This window comes from Fundulus heteroclitus, chromosome 22, assembly GCF_011125445.2.
Source record: "Fundulus heteroclitus isolate FHET01 chromosome 22, MU-UCD_Fhet_4.1, whole genome shotgun sequence".
NCBI lineage: Eukaryota > Metazoa > Chordata > Actinopteri > Cyprinodontiformes > Fundulidae > Fundulus > Fundulus heteroclitus.
In genome coordinates this window covers 4000667-4020172 of record NC_046382.1, presented here as the reverse complement: position 1 = coordinate 4020172, position 19506 = coordinate 4000667, and the positions used below count along the sequence as shown (strand labels likewise).

The 19506-nt window shown below is 43.3% G+C and overlaps 1 protein-coding gene across 3 annotated transcripts in view; it reads right to left on the bottom strand.

The window, feature by feature from the left end:
* hectd2 (HECT domain containing 2) overlaps nt 1–19506 on the bottom strand; it is a 54152-nt gene that overhangs the window by 7823 nt on the left and 26823 nt on the right. For all 3 annotated transcript variants that reach the window (XM_036126235.1, XM_036126236.1, XM_036126237.1), the window contains 5 exons: nt 15783–15857; nt 11419–11506; nt 8724–8830; nt 1305–1420; nt 1041–1184 (listed from right to left, as the gene is read on the bottom strand). In XM_036126235.1, coding sequence (XP_035982128.1) covers nt 1041–1184; nt 1305–1420; nt 8724–8830; nt 11419–11506; nt 15783–15857 — 530 coding nt within the window. The remainder of the gene's footprint in view (nt 1–1040; nt 1185–1304; nt 1421–8723; nt 8831–11418; nt 11507–15782; nt 15858–19506) is intronic.

The window sequence follows — 19506 nt, the reverse complement described above, 5'->3', positions numbered from 1 at the left end:
CATGATAATGTTTTCCTAAAACTCCCCATCCTGTTGTCTGACACCATGTAGAGGCCCGGTTTGTCATGTGTGCTCACTCTGTGTGAACAGAGAGCCGTTGTTTGTCAGAGCGCTGCCCTCTCCCTCACATAAACACACCCCACCATGCTGTTACATGTTACCCCCCCCCCCCCACCCCCCACCCTGAAGCTGGTGCTTCAGAGACCACCACACAGCTGAGATCATAGCTCCCACCCCGGGCCCCTGAACATTCACTTCGCTTCAATGCAAAGGAAAGTTTGGGCATGGGAAAAATACAGGCCCCACGCCACTTAAACCATAACAAACAACTAGATTACTGACATATTAGATATTTTACTAAAGAAAGGTACTGTGTTGGAGTCAGAACTGCAGAACGGCCGGTACTCTCTTCTTCATCGTTAAAGCTCAGCATTTCTCTGCTTTATCTTTAATGCGACCAAAAGAGTCTGCAGGAAAGCTGACAGGCTGTTTAACCAGAAAGGCCTGTTAGGGGGCATGAGGGCTCTAAAACATGCTCATGTTTGTAGAAACAGGGAAATTCCTGACAGACATGGTCATTATACAGGTGAACGAGGGAGCAAAGCTTTCTCTGCAGTAATGATGCGGTCCTGATTGATCCAGAGATGCTCCAGTCCTCACTCAACTGGATCCATCCATCCATCCATCCATCCATCCATCGTGTCCACCTTACAGGATGAGCAGGGCGAGAGTTCACCCCATGGATGGATGGATGAAAAGATGGATGGATGGATGGATGGATGGATGGATGGATGGATGGATGGATGGATGGATGGATGGATGGATGGATGGATGGATGAACAGATGGATGGATGGATGGATGGATGGATGGATGGATGGATGGATGAACAGATGGATGGATGGATGGATGGATTAACGGATGGATGAACAGATGGATGGATAGATGAACAGATGGATGGATGGATGGATGAACAGATGGATGGATGGATGGATGGATGGATGGATGGATGAACAGATGGATGGATGTCTGGTAAACCCACCAATCAGCCGGAACGTCGATCTTGGAGATCTTGAAGTTCAGGTCGGCCATTCCTCCCACAGGAACGCGGTCGCTGCCGGTGGTGAAGTGCAGGAGCTTCTTCTGGAGCTCCAGGGGGAAGTTCAGCACCACGTCCCAGAAGCACCTGGAGAACACGCAGATGAAGACGTCAGAGAACCGGACCAGGAGCAGCAGGAACCGAAGCTCAGCGTGGGAACGGTGGAACCGGACTCGGCTCAGAAACCTTCAGAAAGGAGGCCGTTACCTGACAGTGGCGTCCATCTTGCTGTAGCCTTCATACTGTGCAGCTTTCTGCAGAGCAGTCATGTCCAGCTCCGGGCTCCCGCACACCAACATCTCCACCTCCTCAGGCCTCAGCAGCTGCAACAACAAACGCACAGCATCTCTGTCAGGGGCTGAAAATGGGAGTGAATCAGAGTCTGGGTGGGTCTCTGTGAAGGTCGGGCTGGACAGGAACCTGCGCGTCCTGCAGCCCTGGAGACTCTCTGGGGGGGGGGGGATACCCTCATTAGGCCCAGAGACTGTTCCTGTGGGGATGGAGGAGCTGAGATGTTACCCAGGATCAGACTCAGCATCAGGACTCAGAGGAAAACCCGGAGAAACATCATCAAAGTCAAACTGGGATTGCATAAAAAACTGTTAAAACGATTAAAGCGTCAATGAGGTCGGATAATTAAAGAGTTTTTGACCCGTTTCCTTCCCTGCATTTACCAAAACTTTCCTTTCATCAGAGAGAAAAATGTCCGTATTTCCATCAACAATCAAAAGTCTTCTCTTGGATAATCTTCACCTAAACTAGTGCACTCTCACAAACTCCCACAGGTGCTGGGTCCCAGGTATTAAATGTTCACTTATATACAGTAATCTTATAATTTATTTATTTATTTATGTTCTTTCACTTTCTTTTTTCAGGTATCACATTACACATGTCAGCTTACATAATAATATATATGATTTAAGAATGGCATCTAGGTGTTATTCGATTGTATCTGTTGCTTTATGTCTGTTGGTTGTGCTGTTCTTTTTGTGTCTCTTTCCAGGTGATGGAGCAGATGGAGAAGGTTTTATCATTCTCTCCCTTTTATCTCTTTTTTCTTTCACCTCTTCTCTTTCTTTTCTCTCTCACTTTTTGTTCTTCCTTTACTCTCCCATTGTAGTGTCCATATAATTTGAAATTCTCCTTGCAGGAATCATAATAAAGCTATTTACAAGCATAAATCAAGTGGAGCATTATGGCGAAGGCTGTTCACTCCACTTGTAAAAGCAAAATCTGACTGTTCAAGATGGCGCCGGCAGGGAGGACAGATGAGGACCGAGCTGGTCCAGCGGGGACAGGCAGAAAGGACAACCTGAAGGACAACCTCCTCACGCAGCTCAGAGAGAGGAGACGTTTCATCAGCCGCATTTAAACTCTCAGCCACGGTGACAAAGACAAAAGACTTTAAAAAGCTGCAACGCCTGAATTTCCCACAACACCCAACTCTGCTCAGGTGTGGCAACAGCTTCCTCCGCTGGGGTGGCGACAGACGAGCTCAGCCAGTAAACGAGGGGGGGGGGGGGGGGGACAGGAAGTACAGTATCGTCTTACTCAGATCCAAAACTGGGTCAGACAAACTTCCTGTCATGTGACCAGAGGTGATGTGAGACTGCAGGTCAGGAATGCGGATGGAACGTCTAATTTACAGGAGATCAGGGAGACGTGTGGGGTCTTGATGATGCTGTGTGACACAGCTCTGCTCAGACTGAGACACGCCCACTCCCACAGACACGCCCACAGACACGCCCACACCCACAGACACGCCCACACCCACAGACATGCCCCGTCACATCCTGCAGAGAGGCGACGTGACAAACAGATGCACTGCAAACACAGCAGCAGTGTGTCAGAACCACAGAATCTGGGTTCTGTCAGCTCCACCGTCTTCTCTGGGGATACAGCTTTTATTAAAAATAAAGACACACGATGTGTTCCAGTCTCAGCCATAAACTTTATCTTGTTTCTTCTGACACAGGATTTAAGTTTGGGTCAAACTAATTTTCACTGACTGGGTTCTGGCCGGTAGAAACTGTTACGGCGCTTTAGTTTCAGTGTCAGGCTGGAACTGTCACAGCTTCCTGGTTGTCCTTGTCCTCTGCTGCCAAGGTCACACGTAGCAGGACTGCATGGGACCTTCAGCGCCCCCTAGTGGAGGCCAGAGGACATGCAGACATTACAGTGCTCTTCAGTTTGCTGTTGGTAAACATCTAGACCACGTGTCAAACTAGAGGCCCGCGGGCCGAATCCGGCCCGTCAAGGCAATTTATCCGGCCCCCTTTGCTAGTTTGTTGACAATTAAATCATGAAATCAAACGCATCATTTATAAACGTGCAACCGGCCTTTTTAATGACTTCATGATGCCAAAGTGGCCCAGTACAGAAATGAGTTTAATCCAAATGATTCCTGCCTAAAACTAAAAAACAGCTCTGCCACATTAGCATATTACATATTATATTACAGCCACACATTACCACCACACACCAGCAGGTTTGCTGGTCAGCTGCAGCGATGGTCCTAAACAAAGTAGTTTTCTCTTCTAATTTATTCACAATCAACACAAAAATTATTGACAAAACTTTAAAAGGAAAAACAATTTAAGGGGTAATTAGTAACATAATCAATAATTACATTTCTTAACCAGCTAATGTGTACACATTAAGCAAAAGAAACACAAAACAAAGACTAGCAAAGAAAGATGAAACGAGTTAAACAATCTACAACCAAATAAATGAATACATTTTAAAACAAGCATTTAATATTGAAAATACTGTCTCTCTGAAGCCTAACTGACTTTTTAACTAGATCCTAAAGTCCTCATGTGTTCTAATGTTTAACTGAAGGGGAACCTTCAGAGCCTTGTTGAAACCATCCAACTCTTTCAGAGAGCTGAGAACCTCTCTCCGGTCCGGATCAGAACTTCTCTGTGGTCCGGTTTAGAACCCTCTGTGGTCCGGATCAGAACCCTCTGTGGTCCGGATCAGAACCTCTCTGTGGTCCGGATCAGAACCTCTCTGTGGTCCGGATCAGAACCTCTCTGTGGTCCGGATCAGAACCCTCTGGGTCTCAGGACGCTCGCCTAGCTGCTGCTATCACATCCTTTTGGTCACAATCCAGCATCTCTTCTTAGAAAGAGGAAGAGGAAGAAGTGCCTGACCGGCGTAACTTCATGTGGTTTCTCATGGCGCCTGCTGCTTATAACATTTTCGTCTGACACCGTGATTGGCTGAAACCAACCTTTGGTAGGCGGGATCAAGCTGTCGCTTCACCCAATCAGCTCAGAGAGTTCTGCTGCATGAATCCTGTCCCTGAACGGATTCAGGAGGAGCAGCACCAGCCTGATAGCGAGCAGAACGGAGAGTGCTGGACGTTATCTGCTGAGTCGACAGGTTATCACCTGGCTGACAGGTACATCTGAGGCAGGGAGGCTGCCAGCTCTGCCACAGGTTGTTAAACCGCTGATCTGTTCTGATCTTTGGACCCGCTGGAACCGTCCTCACATGAAAAAGGCAGATTTCCCCTCCATAGGCTGACATGCTTAAGATGAAAGGTACAGTTGTGTTCGAAATAATAGCAGTGCCTCAACAGCAGCAAGAAAATCACTGGTGTTATTAACATTTCAAACTCTATACCCCAGATAAGTTTCTGGGGGGTAAAATAAAGGTATAGAAAACCAACAAACCCAACAGGACAGTGGTGAGTTCAATTAGAGAGGGCATCAATTAGGGAGGGTATTCTGGGAAAAAAGGGTGTTAACAGGTGATCCGTATTTAAGGATCAAGACAACTGGCATGCTGGCTGTGCATTTGTCCTGAAAAAACAAGGAAAATGGGTCGTTCAAAACACTGTTCTGAAGATGAGCGTTTCCTAATAAAAAAATTGATTAAAGAAGGGAAAACATACAAAGAGGTGCAGAAAATCATTGGCTGTTCAGCTAAAATGATCTCAAATGCCCTGAAATGGGAGCAAAAACTGAAAAACGAGGAAGAAAAAGAAAGACAACCCCTCGAATGGACAGAAGAATAGCCAAACTGGCGAAGACTCAGTCAATGATGGGATCCAAGAGGATCAAGCAAGACCTTCAGTTGACAGTGAGTACTGTGACAATCAGAAGACGTCTTACTGAGGTTAACCTTCCAGCAAGAAGCCCCCGCAAAGTCCCACTGCTGAGAAAAAGACATGTGCAGAAGCGTTTACAATTTGCCAAAGAGCACATTGACTGGCCTGAAAAGAAATGGCATAATATCTTGTGGACAGATGAAAGCAAGATTGTTCTTTTTGGGTCTAAGGGTCACAGGCAGTATGTCAGACGCCCTGCAAACACAGAATTCAAGCCACAGTACTCACAGAAGACCATTAAACATGGTGGTGCAAGCATCATGATATGGGGATGTTTTTCATACTATGGTGTTGGTCCGAATCACCGCATACAAGGGATCATGGATCAGTTCCAGTACATCAGGATCCTGGAAGAGGTCATGCTGCCATATGCTGAGGAGGAAATGCCTTTGAGGTGGACCTTTCAACAGGATAATGACCCCAAACACACCAGCAAGCGAGCAAAAGCATGGTTCCAGATGAACAAGATTCAACTGATGGAGTGGCCAGCACAATCCCCGGACCTTAATCCCATTGAAAACTTGTGGGCTGACATAAAAAGTGCAGTGCATGAGGCAAAACCAAGAAACGCTGAGGAATTGTGGAATACAGTGCAATTATCCTGGGCTGCAATACCTGTGGAACGATGCCAGAAGTTGGTTGACTCCATGCACCACAGATGTGAAGCAGTCATCAGAAACCGTGGTTTTGCAACAAAATATTAGTTTAGGATACTCAGCTAGGTTCACTTATCAAGAATTTCTTTGTTTGTACAGTACATTTTTGAGTTTCCAAGGAAAGATGGCAACACTGCTATTCTTTTGAACATGCCATTTCTTACTTTATTTGAAATATTATTATTATTATTTAAGTTTTGATGACTTTGCGCAATTGTTTTGCTTTGGAATAGAATGTACTGTGTCCCCAATGTATCTGTGTTCATTAAAGTACAATTTCTTTGAAGAATTTTGACATTTACTCATTTTTCTAAAGGCACTGCTATTATTTCGAACACAACTGTAAGTATAGTAAATATGGAGCAAACATAAAGCCTTGGAGTGACTTTAGACAAAGATACATGAATTAATGAGACAAAAGAACTAATTTAACAGCTGAACTTGAAATATTTCTCCTCTTTGTGACTTGCAAACATTCTTGATTCGACTCGGGTGATTGGAAGGTTTTACTTTCAGGGTAGGACTGGTCACCAGGGATTGGTCAACCAATCAGATGCTGACTTCAGGTGGTGCTGACGCTAAGACACTTTAGACAGCCAACGATGGATTCCACAACTTTTACATGAATGTCCACAAGAACTCATCTTAAGGTTAGCCATATTAGTTCATTTTAAAGCTCTCTGGGTTTTCAATGGAGCCAAAATAAGTTTATTCATGTTAGGAGCGTTTTAACATGCGGCCCTGTGGTGGTAGAAGTTTGCTTTGACCAGATCTATAAGGTCACCTTCAACGTGATGTGAAGAGCTCTACACACGGCTGGTCACGTTAATTACAGACTGTTTGACTTATAGTGACGGACTCTCCTGGTTTTCTGTCAGATTTACATGCAGAGGTTTAATCTATGTGTGAATAAGTTCAGCAACCTTCTCGCTACAGATGCCCAAACTGTGCCGCGCTGTCTGCTTGTTACTGCAGCTCTGTCTGCTCCGCCACACTAAAGACGATGTTCTTAACGACAAGATCAACCAATGCTGGCATTTTGATCTTCCAAACGGGGAAAATCAGGCCACACTGGTCCAGTTTTCCCTTTTTGCCTGTGTTTGCCACTCGGATCGACCCGGCCTTCCTCTGACCCACATCCAGGCTCTCCGTTAGTACGACTGGAACCAAACGGATCGACGTGTCTGCAGGCGGACTCAGTCTGCTGCTGCAGAGAAGCAGCAATATGCTGCACAGCAACATTACAAAGCTATTCAAGAAGGGATGGAGGCGACCTCTGACCCCAGACAGAACAGAGTCGTGATTTAAATCCTGGAATATTTAAGGAGACACTATGAGTTAATTTTGATTAAGTAGTTCCTCCAAACAGAAATAGTTTAACAAATGCAAATGTGACTATAGTTAAAGCTTCATTATAGCAAAGATTTAAATCTGGCAGGGCCATTTGTGCCCCCCACCCCACCCCCACATTTCAAGAAAGATCTGGTCCACAAGCACAGGTGGCTGATACTGATAGAGGCTTTTAGTTTTTAATTAGGGCAAAATTATGACAGAAAAGTTAAAATCTGAAAATGTTAAGAACAACACAAAGTATTCATCTTTAATAAACACATATATAATTAAAAATGGTCACATTTTGTAAAGCAGGTAAGAAATTAACATAAATCCTTTGTTTTAAAAATTGTGTAAATTTACAGTCCTCAAGTTCCTTTGACTTGACAAAAAGTTTTGACACCCTGATTTAACTGAAGAAACGCAGAGTTTCAGAGATGGGAGTGTTTTTAGCTGATCGCTGTGGTTTTGGCTCCTGCTGAACCGTTAGCTTCAACCTCTGCGGGCCGCTAATCAGGATTTATACTGAATAACAGGAGATGTATTTACTGGATGTAAGATATTTGCTGCTTATGACCTTTTAACACAACCTCAATTGAAAAATCCCTTTAAAAATGTGTTAAAATTAAAAACATGAACTATTCACTCATTACTAATTTCACAGAACCACTTTATGTCACAAGCAGACTTGGAATGGACGATCTCAGAAAACACCAAAATAAAAAATAGGGGCCAATATCTAAATTAATATTCATTTTGCTGTTATGTCAGAAAACTGGTCTTATATAATATTTATATTTTCCAACCCTTTCCGACTGGTGAAAAATGTCTCCACCACTGACATGGCTTCTTTGCTTCAGCTAAACACCACCAATCATACGCTGCCTCGCGGTCACATGACCAAACAAATACAACATGGCCAACCCTTACAAACAGCAACTAGATGCTAATAAACATCTGTTGTTATTATCGGCCCTGTTTCACTTATGAGATCAATACTGATATATTCCAAAATGACTAACATATCAGCAGATTTATGCTGCATCCATAGAAAGCGGGTTTGTTACCAAAAAGCCAAGATGGAAAGATTACCTTTCAATCTGGGAAGGGTTATAAGGTTGTTTCCTTGCAGCAATCCCTCATACTGAGCATGCATGAAGCGACAGTGGAGAGGAAAACTCCTCTTTAACAGGGAGGAGAACCTCCAGCAGAACCAGAACCAGGCTCAGTGTGAACACTCATCTGCCTCGACCCGCTGGGGGTCAGAGTCCATCGCTCCACGGAGAGAAGGATTATTTCCCAGAGGAGAACGTCTCAGCCAGCTGCCAACCTTCCCAGGAAAGGACATGCCAGCAGATTCAGGCCCAGGTCAGAGGGGGAAGCTCAGAGAAATGATAGCAGACCCAGACTCTGCAGGCCTCAGTAGTATTTAATGTAGGGCAGATCTGTGCATCCAGCTGTTTCACTGGGCCTCAGCACATTTACTAAACAGCGACACAGACAGACAGACGCTGAACTCACCATGAGGGCGTCGGAGGCACACACACTGTGGAAGCCATGGTAGAAGGCAGCAAACTGCTTATAAATGGATTTATTCAGCAGGAAGTCGATGTAGAGCTGGACATACTCTGTGGAAAGAGAGAACAGAGTGACTGTCGTTATTCCATTACCACGTTTTACCCATTAACCCTCCAGCCTGGGCTCCTCTGGCCAGCGCTGCCATCCTGGCAGAGATCTGGACCTGAACACCAACCAGAGCCACTGCATGGAAAATGAGTTAATGGAGTTTAGTTGTGAACAATAAAGGCTTTGACAGCAGCCAGGTTTACGAGCTGGGCTTGACGGTAAAACCTGATCTAATTTGTGCTTTTGTTCCATTGTGAATTTTCTTACCAGATGAAGAAAAAAAGAAAGATTTTAGTGATATTTAGCAAAGCATTTCATTTCAAGCTGCGGATGCGATGTCTATTCAGGAAAACATCATCAAAACCTTTGACTGGAGCCACTAAAACACACATTTTAGAGTAGAAATTTAGAGTTTCTCCCCAGAATGATATTTTAAAAGCTACATCATTATAACAATAATAATAACTTTATGCATATAGAGTTTTCATACAAAGCAGAGAACAATTACAAGGAGATAAAAGACAAATAAAATAAGTACAGATTAAAAAAAACATTGTGTGTGATTGTTGCAAACAAGCTGCTTTTAACTAACTGCCCCTCTGAGGGATTAATAAAGTCGATTAAACTGAATAAACCGCTCCGTTCACACGGTTGTTAGGATGAATGGGAGTGTGTCTGTGGGCACCAGAGTAATAATGCTGGTCAGAACCAGAGCAGAGACGTCAGGGTCTAACCTGGAGGCTGCCAGACTCACAGGTTTTCTCTGAAGCAACCGTTCACCACTCTGGGGAATTGTGGTTTTAAACGTTTCCGTAGGGTGCCGGTTTGTTAGGCGTTCAAACTACTGCATCTATCCTCACTTTCTCCTCATTACTGGATATATCACCATAGAATTATTCACTTTATGAGCTGGGCATCTTTGAACTTCCTTTCTACTGCTACTAAAACTTCTGTCTTGGTTGATCATCGTGGCCTACCCTGATTCCTTAGGTCAGGAAGGACTAGATGCTCGCTTGTTTCTCGCTTGAACACAACTACAAAGGAAAACTTGTAAAAATGTTAAATGTCCTTAGAATTTGGCTGTTTTCAAGGGTCTTCAGTTTACATTTGGACTCCTACAACAAGGCAAAATGGCGTTGAAAGCACAGGACTCCAGTCACAATAATCGCCTCAACAAACTGAACCATCTGGTTATAACCACAGCAGCTGCTCCGTTGTTTAGGATCCAGAGCTTCTGAAAATATGTAAAGTGGCTGAAGTCCAGGAGAGTCTTTGAGTGCTGCCAGCGCGTTTCCATCCTAATCCTCTGAAGATGGTTTGCCTCTTGTTGTCACCATGGGGATAAGCAGCAGTGTGGTGTTGGGTGTCTTCTTCACCCGTCATCTGCACCGTCTGTGGCTGGTTGACCCAGGCTCCATCTCTAGTACCTCTATTCCCTTCAGCGTTTTAGCTCGCTCTCAATCACATGCATATTTTCATTTTCACGTACAAATGCTGACCGGAATAAATCTCAAGGCAGGGACAGCATGTAATTGTTGTTTTAAGCTGAAAACAAAAGCTGCATAACACTTCAACCTGTCTGAAAATAGTCACCAGTCCCCTGGAGGGATTTAGCAGCTATAAAAACAGAAAGTTAGCTTTGGATGCTAACATTAGCATGTGGTGTTAGCGCACTAACTTTGCTAGTTTGTTGACAGACTTGCTAATCCTCTGGCTCAGGATCAGAGTGAGACGTCCCACATTTACAATTATAGATGTCATCATTAGCCACATGGTAGCACTGGCATTAGCATGGTAGGAATAACCATGCTAATGCCAGTGCTAACCATGCTAATCCCAGTGCTAACCATGCTAATCCCAGTGCTAACCATGCTAATGCCAGTGCTTCCTCATATCCTCCAGGACTGGATGTAGATGAGATGGTCTGCTTCATAATCTGGGAAGTCTGGTCTTCCCAGACATCTCTTCATTCTATAATGAGCATTATAGTTAGCATGGAAGCATTCGTGTTACTGTAGCATCCTTTTGTCCACAGTTTCAGTACACATTTTCTTAGGGGTATCCCAAATCCTCCAGCTGCAGTTCAGGAGCAGACACTTATCTATCTAGTAAGGGAATTACTGTACACGCCATTAGCTGTGGGCATTAGCATGCGATCATTAGCAGTATTAGGGAAGATTCTCCCAATGGCATCTCAAATTTAACAGCTCAGGTGAGGAAATCGGTTGCTTAAAATGTGAGGAAGTAATTTATTTTATTATTTAAGCCTCAATATTTAGCACACAATGTTGGCTTCCGCATGATAACGCTAGCACTAACATGATTCAAACAGATTCTATAACCTACTTTAAATCTACCAAGCAATGACTTTAGAGCAGACTATATATTGGATGGAAAGTTATGTTTAGCAATTTTAACACCACTATAAATGTCTGACCAACTATTTAGTGGCCTGGTGAACAAATAGGTTAATAGAAAGCTTCTCAGGGAGAAGCTTTCTGTTAACCAGTATACCAGGCCGTGGAGCTCATTTCCTGCCTTTAGCGGAGGATATTTAAGACTGAGTGGTAATGTTCTTGCTAGGACTCACCCTTCCTGTTCTGCTTGGTGACAGGGATCTTGTCTCCTCCGGGTTTCAAGTTGTAGGATTTGACAACACCCATCTCCTCCTGGAACACCTGAAAACCGTAAAAATACAATTCAGCTCCAAGAATGTGTTAAAATAACTAAATCTGTGTTGACTGAAAGTCTGGCACCTCAGGTATAAACCTAAATCTAAAGGCTAAAGTTCAGAAAACGGCTGATTGTTCTCTGTAAGCCCCCCAGGGTGTGTTCTCTGCCCGCTCCTCCTCTCTCTGTACACAATGACCCCTCAGCAAACGCTGAAACTGAAGTTTGAAACAACACCACTGTTCTACTGCAGGATGGTCTGCATATAGACAGAAGGTGGATGGTCCACTGGTGCGGTCAGATCCTCCTGAAGCTTAAAACACTCGAGACTGTGGTGATGACGGGGGACCCTCACCATCGTGAACAATTCTGTGTCTGCTGTGGATCACATCTGGTTCCTATGAACCACCTTTTCTCTAGACCTGAGACGGTACTCACACCGAGACAATAAAGAAGGCCCAGGGGAGACCGGACTTGGCGGTTGGGCCAATCCTCAGTACAGGACAGGTCCAAACAGCAATGACCAGTCAGGTCTGCAGAGAGGATCATCAGGTGTGATCTTCCCTTCCACCAGGACCCGTAAAGTCCAGGGTCAGGAAAGGGCAGCTAACATCTCTGCAGGTTTAACTGTTTACCAGAGGTGGGTAGTAACTGGTTACATTTACTCAGTTACATTTACTTAAGTGACTTTTTTAACAAAACTTACTTTTAGGAGTTGTTTCACTCCACTATACTTTTTACTTTTACTAGAGTCATATTAACACTACACTACTCGTACGTGAGTAAAGTTTCTGACTACTCTACCTGCTGTGAGTAACTTCATGAATAGAGAACATAGCGACTGTGGTTTGATGGGTTGAGTAGTTGTCTCACAATCAGAAGGTTGTGGGTCCGATTCCAGCTTTCCCTTGCCACATGTTGATGTGCCTCTCAGCAAGGCACTTAACCCCAAGTTGACTACTGAGCTGTGTCTCAGTGTATGAATGTGTGTGAGTGCAATTGGGTGAATGTGGCTATAGTGTACAGCGCTTTGGGTGGTCAGCATGACTGGAAAAGCGTTATATAAGTTCAGTCCATTTGTTTTAATCAAATATCCACCAGAGAGACAAAAACGTAGAGTTTATGTTAAAGGGAGACTTCTTATTTGTACACAAGGTTATTTATTAATTAGTTCATTATTTTGAAGTTTATTTTTGTTATTTTAAAGTTATTTTCTATCTGCTGAGCTCATTGAGCCCTTTGGAGGTCAGATGAACGTACAGTAAACAGTAGATATTGTTACTGGAAGTACTTTGCACTGTTATAACATACTGGATATACATTAACTGCTGGAAGTATCAATTTCGAGTTAAATCATGTTATCAATTGTTTATTTTTTCATTTGTGTCTTTAACATGCCATAATTTCTACATAACCTTATATTTTTGTCTATCGGATTAAATAATTTTTAAATATTAAATCATGAGCTGTTATGATAAGTTAATCAGTACTGGAGTAACCTTCTTACTGAATACTTTTTACTCTTACTTGAGTAATTTCCTGGCTTTTTACTTGAGTAAAAACATGTTGAAGTAGTGCTACCCTTACTTGAGTTCAGTTTTTGGCTCCTCTACCCACCTCTGCTGTTTAGACTAACCTTCAGGTCGGGGCTACAGAGCTATATTTGCTAAAACGGGCCGCCACAGAGACATTTTCTTCCAGACTGATAATCTGATCAACACTGAGCAGTCAGAGACACATTGCCTATCTGCACCAATCAGCCAAGTCTTCCTGTTTGGTAAAACATTTTCCTTTATCTATATTCTTACTAAATGTCTTTATTGAGAGCAAAGCGGAACTGAAGTCAAACTGCTTGTTGTATGAATCAAGTTGCTGATGAAAGCTGATTCTGAGTATATAGTGAAGTGAGTTTGTAAAAGTTTTCCATCAGCGTAACAAAAGCGTGAGGTCACACCCACCCATCAGGTTTCTGGAGCTCTTTCTGTCGGTTTATGTGACCTGCAGGGTCAGTTTCTGACTATAGAGGGTTTAACACCAGGATGACAAAAATCCAGGAGGTCATCTGGGTTCATCAGGAGACATTTTACACCAATTTTTATTTTCTACATTTTAAGGTTCTCTGTAAAAGCACATCAGACCATCTTATTTCTTATTCTTCCTTTTCTGTCTCCATAACTTTTATTTTGTTCAGATTGGCGCCAGGCATAAATGTTTATGAAATTAGATTATTTTCCCCACAGATGGTAGCACTGCTGCCTTGCAGTGAGAGGGTTTTCGGTTCAAATCCCAGCCTTGGGTTGCACATTCTCCCTGTGCATGTGCGGGTTCTCTCTGGGTACTCCGGCTTCGTCCCACAGTCCAGAAACACGACTGTTAGGTTCATTGGGTACTTTATTTTGCCTTTAGCTGTGACAACCAGCGCCTATAGACGATGGACGGATGCTTTTCTAAACAATCACAGTTTAGGTGTTGTGATTTTTTTAGACTTTTTCACAAATTATTCAGCTCAGAGTCTGATGATGTCCTTAAGTATTGGCAATATAAAATACTCTGAAACACTTTCTACTCACGGTTTCTGCTCCATAAGTACCGTTTATGCTTAAAAATGTAGACGTTTTTACCACTCATAGTTGTGGGAAAACATGCTCTTCAAAGTGAGAGTCTAGTTCTGTCAAAATTAAGATTAAAAGAAGGTTCAAACTATACCAGAGTCCAAAAGTGAACCAGGGTCCAAAATTAACAGTCGCCAGACACCTAATGTGAGTACATTTTCTGTTTGGCGGGTAAATTTCAGAGGGCTAGCTGCCACATGGCGAGTAAATGTTTGTAGCAACTAAGTCGTGTTTTTCAGTCACTATTTAGGTGGAGACTTCTTTATGCTACTCTGCTTTCAGCTCGTATGACAATAAACGTACACAAACACTCGCACATGTGACACAAGAACTACAGCAGCTACGTCATGTCTGTTTGCTAACAGCTAGCGTTTAGCTCAGGCTAACTACGTAGCGGGATTATGTGGAGATATTTAGAGTCAGAATTAATATTCTGACTGGTAAAAAATATGCTTGGCTGGTGAATCTGGAAGTTAATTTCAGGCACTGGTTTAAATTATAAATTAATTAAGATACATTTAAAGGGATTTAAATGGTCAGCTCAGGTAATTAAGAGTGAGAGACAGAGAGGGGAAGGAGTTTAAATGCTGACACATAATCAGAGGAACTCTTAGAAACGGTCCTACAGTCCTGAGACTGTTAGCAGCCTGAAGATCACACCGGGTTTAAAAAAAGCCCTCTGCTCAGGTCTTTACATACTCTGTCTTCCCACATGTGCTCCATATTTATCCCCCACTGCAGCTTCAATGACTCCATTATATGTGGCTGCGGTGATCTGTGGCCGGTCTTGTTCTTATCGTGTGCCGTGGTGATTTACAGGACTTCTGGAGTGAAGCTGTGACCCGTTAGCCTGAGACGCAGACTGGAGAGCGAGCGGTTAGAGACCAAACAGAAGCCGGCTGTGGTCAGGTGTATTTCAGTGCTTCTCAGAGCATAGATGGAGCTCAGGAGGCACAGCGGTCTGACTGTCCTACTTACAGCCAGGTACCATCAGACCCGGCAGGAACGTACAGAACTCAGAACCTTTGTGATAATATCGGCACTTTATAGACATTTATAAACTACTTTAAATCAGTAAGAACCTTGGCTTTCATTGGTACCTACAGTTAAGAGAAAGTGTTTTTAAATGATTTATTGTTTCTGACAGGAAATGCAACAGGCACCTATAAATAGATTAAACAATGTAAACTGCATCAACTATGATAAAATAATGTATCTGTTTTATTTCTGTTAGCAGTTGTTGGCATTATAGCAAACAAACTCTTTTTTACGCCTGCTTAACAGCTTTTTGGATGTTTCTACTGATATTTTAACTAATTATCTTTGAAAATGGTTTCAAGTCTGTGAGGCTGGAAGGCCTCTGTGTCATCACCCTAATCTTTAGCTCCCTTCAGAGATTCTCAGTCAGATTTAAGTCGTTCTGGCCCAGGAGCTGTAAAACGTTTATTATCTTCCAGTCAGTTTCCCATATCAAGATTTTAAGACGTCAGTTTCAAAACCGCTGAACTTCCTTCACAAGAAATGAATGAATCATGCTGAGTAATTCTTCACAGTTGCACTGACGTTAAAAACAGAACTGATTCATAGTTGACACCTAAGTCAGCTCTTTGTCATTTTGGGTGTATTCCACTCCTACTACAGCAGTCATCTGTGTGAAGGTGGAGCAGTTCACCTGGAAGGTGAGGTAGAAGTCCTCCTCCACGTTTCCCTCGTAGCTCAGCAGCTCCGCCAACCCGTGAGCCAGATCCTACAGACAGAGGAACCGCAGGAAATACTTCATTTTCCCCAGACGGAGTTTCACACTTCCTTCAGTTATTGGTGGGAAAACTAAACATTCATCTGTTCACTCTTCAGCTATGTAAATACCAACATTCTTCAGATGACACTCCGCCATGACCTCGGCTCTCAGCTGGCGCTAGATCACAGTTAGTGCTGGTATTTTTATTTAAATTCAAGATTTTTTTTTTTTACTTTGCGTGAGGAAAGAACCAAATTCTGTAAAGGCTGAAGAACATTTGGGTTAATCTGGAGGCAGCCTCGACTCTGAATACCGACTAACTACTGTTATAGCTGTGTGTGTGTGCGTGTGTGTGTGTGTGTGTGTGTGTGTGTGTGTGTGTGTGTGTGTGTGTGTGTGTGTGTGTGTGTGTGTGTGTGTGTGTGTGTGTGTGATGACAGGCAGCGTTTTGACCTTCGCAGTCACTCAGGAAGGCTTTGGACCCGGCCCATCCAGTGGATCAGGTAACTGTCAGCAATGTTTAGGAGACGCTTCCTGATCTTTCTCTCACTGGATTCTGACTTCAGCCACAACGTGTTCCTGAACGGACTTCGACTCTCAACCTCCCCGCTGCAGAACAATACTGGGGCGACAGTTCAGTCCTGTGCTTCATTAAAGGCCAGGAGCATTACGATGTTCAGAGTGCAATAAAAGTGTCCAAAATATTTACATGGAAGAGTGATTCAGAGCGCTTATCTCCTATCTTAACTGCTCATGCTTTCTCCCACATGCATATCTACTGCTTTGCACTGCTGCATAATTATCCTTTCCCAAATATGTGTAATCAGTAAATAATTGGCTAACGACCAAAATCTAGCCTGACGGATGGAGCTGGAGCTTGGAGACGTAATAAATCAGACCAAAGCTACACAATCAGCTCACCTTGTCTATTAGCAGGCCAGCAGGCTTTACAGGGGTGAACAACATCTAAAGTTAGCTATATATATATATATATATATATATATATATATATATATATATATATATATATATATATATATATATATATGATGAGTGTTTCACAATGAAGTCAGCGGGAGCAGAAAGGATTTAAGAGGCGACTAAAATGGAAACAGCATTATCTACGCAGGTATGCCTCGTGTTTAGCCAGGCTTCCACTGTGGCAGATTAGACTAAAAGGCCAGTTTACTTTGGGAGCAACAAGGCCCTCAGCAGATAACAGACATTTTAGTCTCTATGTGTCATGGAACATCATTGGTTTGGACGCTGGGCTCCACTATGTGCTGGTAACAGAGAAGTTAAATGTCCTCATAGTCCAAACAGAACAGGGTGATCGAGTCCTGAAGAGGCTACAAGTTTTACATGGTTCAAATCCCACAGACTCTCTGAGTCCCTGAGCAAGACCCTTAGGCCCAGAGCGCTGTCCAACGGCAGCCTGCTGCTCCCTAAGGGGTGGCATAAAAAGCTGTGATGACAAATAAAGACTGTTGTTTTTATTAAAAGAGCTGATCTGGTTAACAACTCTAACAAAACTAATCATGCTAACCAAGCTAAATACACTAACAACGCTAACTATGTTAGCCTGTGGAAATAATCTATCTAGCTAGCTAGCTAGCTAATTATGCTAACAAAGTAAACAATACTAACCACCAAGAGCTATCTATAGTAACCAAATTAGCAGTGCTAGCAGGGCAGACCATGCTAGCTATTGTCCTAAAAATGCTAACTGTGCTAGCAGAGTTAACTGTTTCCATCCATCCATTTTCTAACGCGTCTATCCCTTGTGGGGTTGTGAGGGGTGCTGGGTACACCTGGGCAGGTCAGTCTATCGCAGGGTGAGTTAACTGTTTTAACAGAGCTAATGGCTAAAGAACTAACCATGATAACAAAGTTATTTACACTAACAAAGCAAACACTTCTAACCTCTAACCATCCTCACAGAGCTAACGATGTTAACAAAGTTAACTGTGCTAGCAGTTAGTTAATATTAAACACAGACTGGGGCTAACCGAGCCTTTACTGCTCATATTAAACCAGTTTGCCAGACACCTTCCTACCACCTGAGGAACATTGCTAAACTCAAACTCTAACTCTCCCGACTGGATGCTGAAAGACTGGTCCACGCCTTCATCACACCTCGCTTTGACTACTATAACTCCCTACCAGATACTACTGTATCTCCCCTGCAACATGCTAACCTGACTCCGCCAGATAGATTTGCTCCGCATATCCATCTGGAAACCTTCCGTTGAAGTAATTTTGGGAAGGGGCGAAAATACTGGTTAGCTGATTGGCCTATGTTGGTGATAGACGGGCCAAATAAACCAATCAGATTCGTCGTCACTCTGTTACGAGCGACGACGAAAACACAACCACAAGCCAAGCTACTCTTGCTGCTGCAGGTAAAGGCTCGTTAGCTCAGCAAAGAAATACTCTGTAATTCCGATAAAACTTGCTCGATAGCCACGCTAACGCTAGTTTCATCGGCTGAAGCCGCCATGTTGTTTAGACTGAACTGTCGCGCTTCCCGTTGCGTCACACCTCAACCCGCCTCAAAGCCAACGCTGATTGGACGTTCGTTTGGTGAACGGCTCCAAATTTTCTTCAACGGAGAGTAGCCAGACTGATCTGCGAGTGAAACCTTTAAAGCTCGCGAGATCAGGATGGTCTCACGAGGCTAGCAACATGCTACAGTATGTCCAGAACAGTGTTGCATGCATCCTCACCAAAACCCCGGAAACAGCCCAGTACTCCGTTCCCTCCCCTGGCTCCCTGTCAACCAGCGGATAAACTTTAAATTACTCCTGCTGGTCTAGCCTGGCCCAACCACATTGGCCCAACCTGCCTCCAGGACCATCTTCTTCCTCAGTCTGCACCTCACTCACCCAGAATCTCCTCTCTGTCCCTCTACCAGGCTATCAACCATGGGTGACCTTCTCCTCCCTGGGGCCTCGGCCGTGGAGTCAGCCGCCTGAATCAGTCCGGAGGGCAGACTCCCTTACAGCGTCCAAAAGCAACCTCAAGACTCAATTGTTACAGCTGCCTTCAACAAATAAGACTTCCCGATGATTTCCTTGTTCTCAACTGTAATTATTTTAATATTATTATTTTAGATTTGTCATTCTATTGTTTTAGAGCTTGTTTATTGTAGAATTGTGAAACACCTTGAGTAGTGGCAACATTTTAAAGTGTACTATACAAATAAATTGTATTATTATTATTATTATTATTATTATTATTATTATTATTATTATTATTATTATTATCTGTTAAAATAATTAACTGTGGTAACTGTGATAGCAGACCCAATGATGCTAACAAAGCTAACCATTCTAACCATAACGGAGCAATCTGCAGGAAGAACAAAGGCTTCAGTGTAAATCTCAGCTTTGCTGCTTTTGCTGGTTGTCCAATAATATTGAGGCTTTCTTATTCACAATATATTCTCTCTCTCTCTCTCTCTGTGGTCATATAATTTCCATTCCCCCCACTTTTGACCATTATTCTGCCAAAGTAGAGACCCTGAAAGTCATCCAGGCGAACAGGAGGGAGTCAAACGTTGGACTCTGTCTCCCTCTAGTGGCCATTGATGAGAAAACCTCTGCAACATTTTTTTTCTCTGATTCAAACTTGGTTGTTTTTGTTGTGTTGGAGCAAA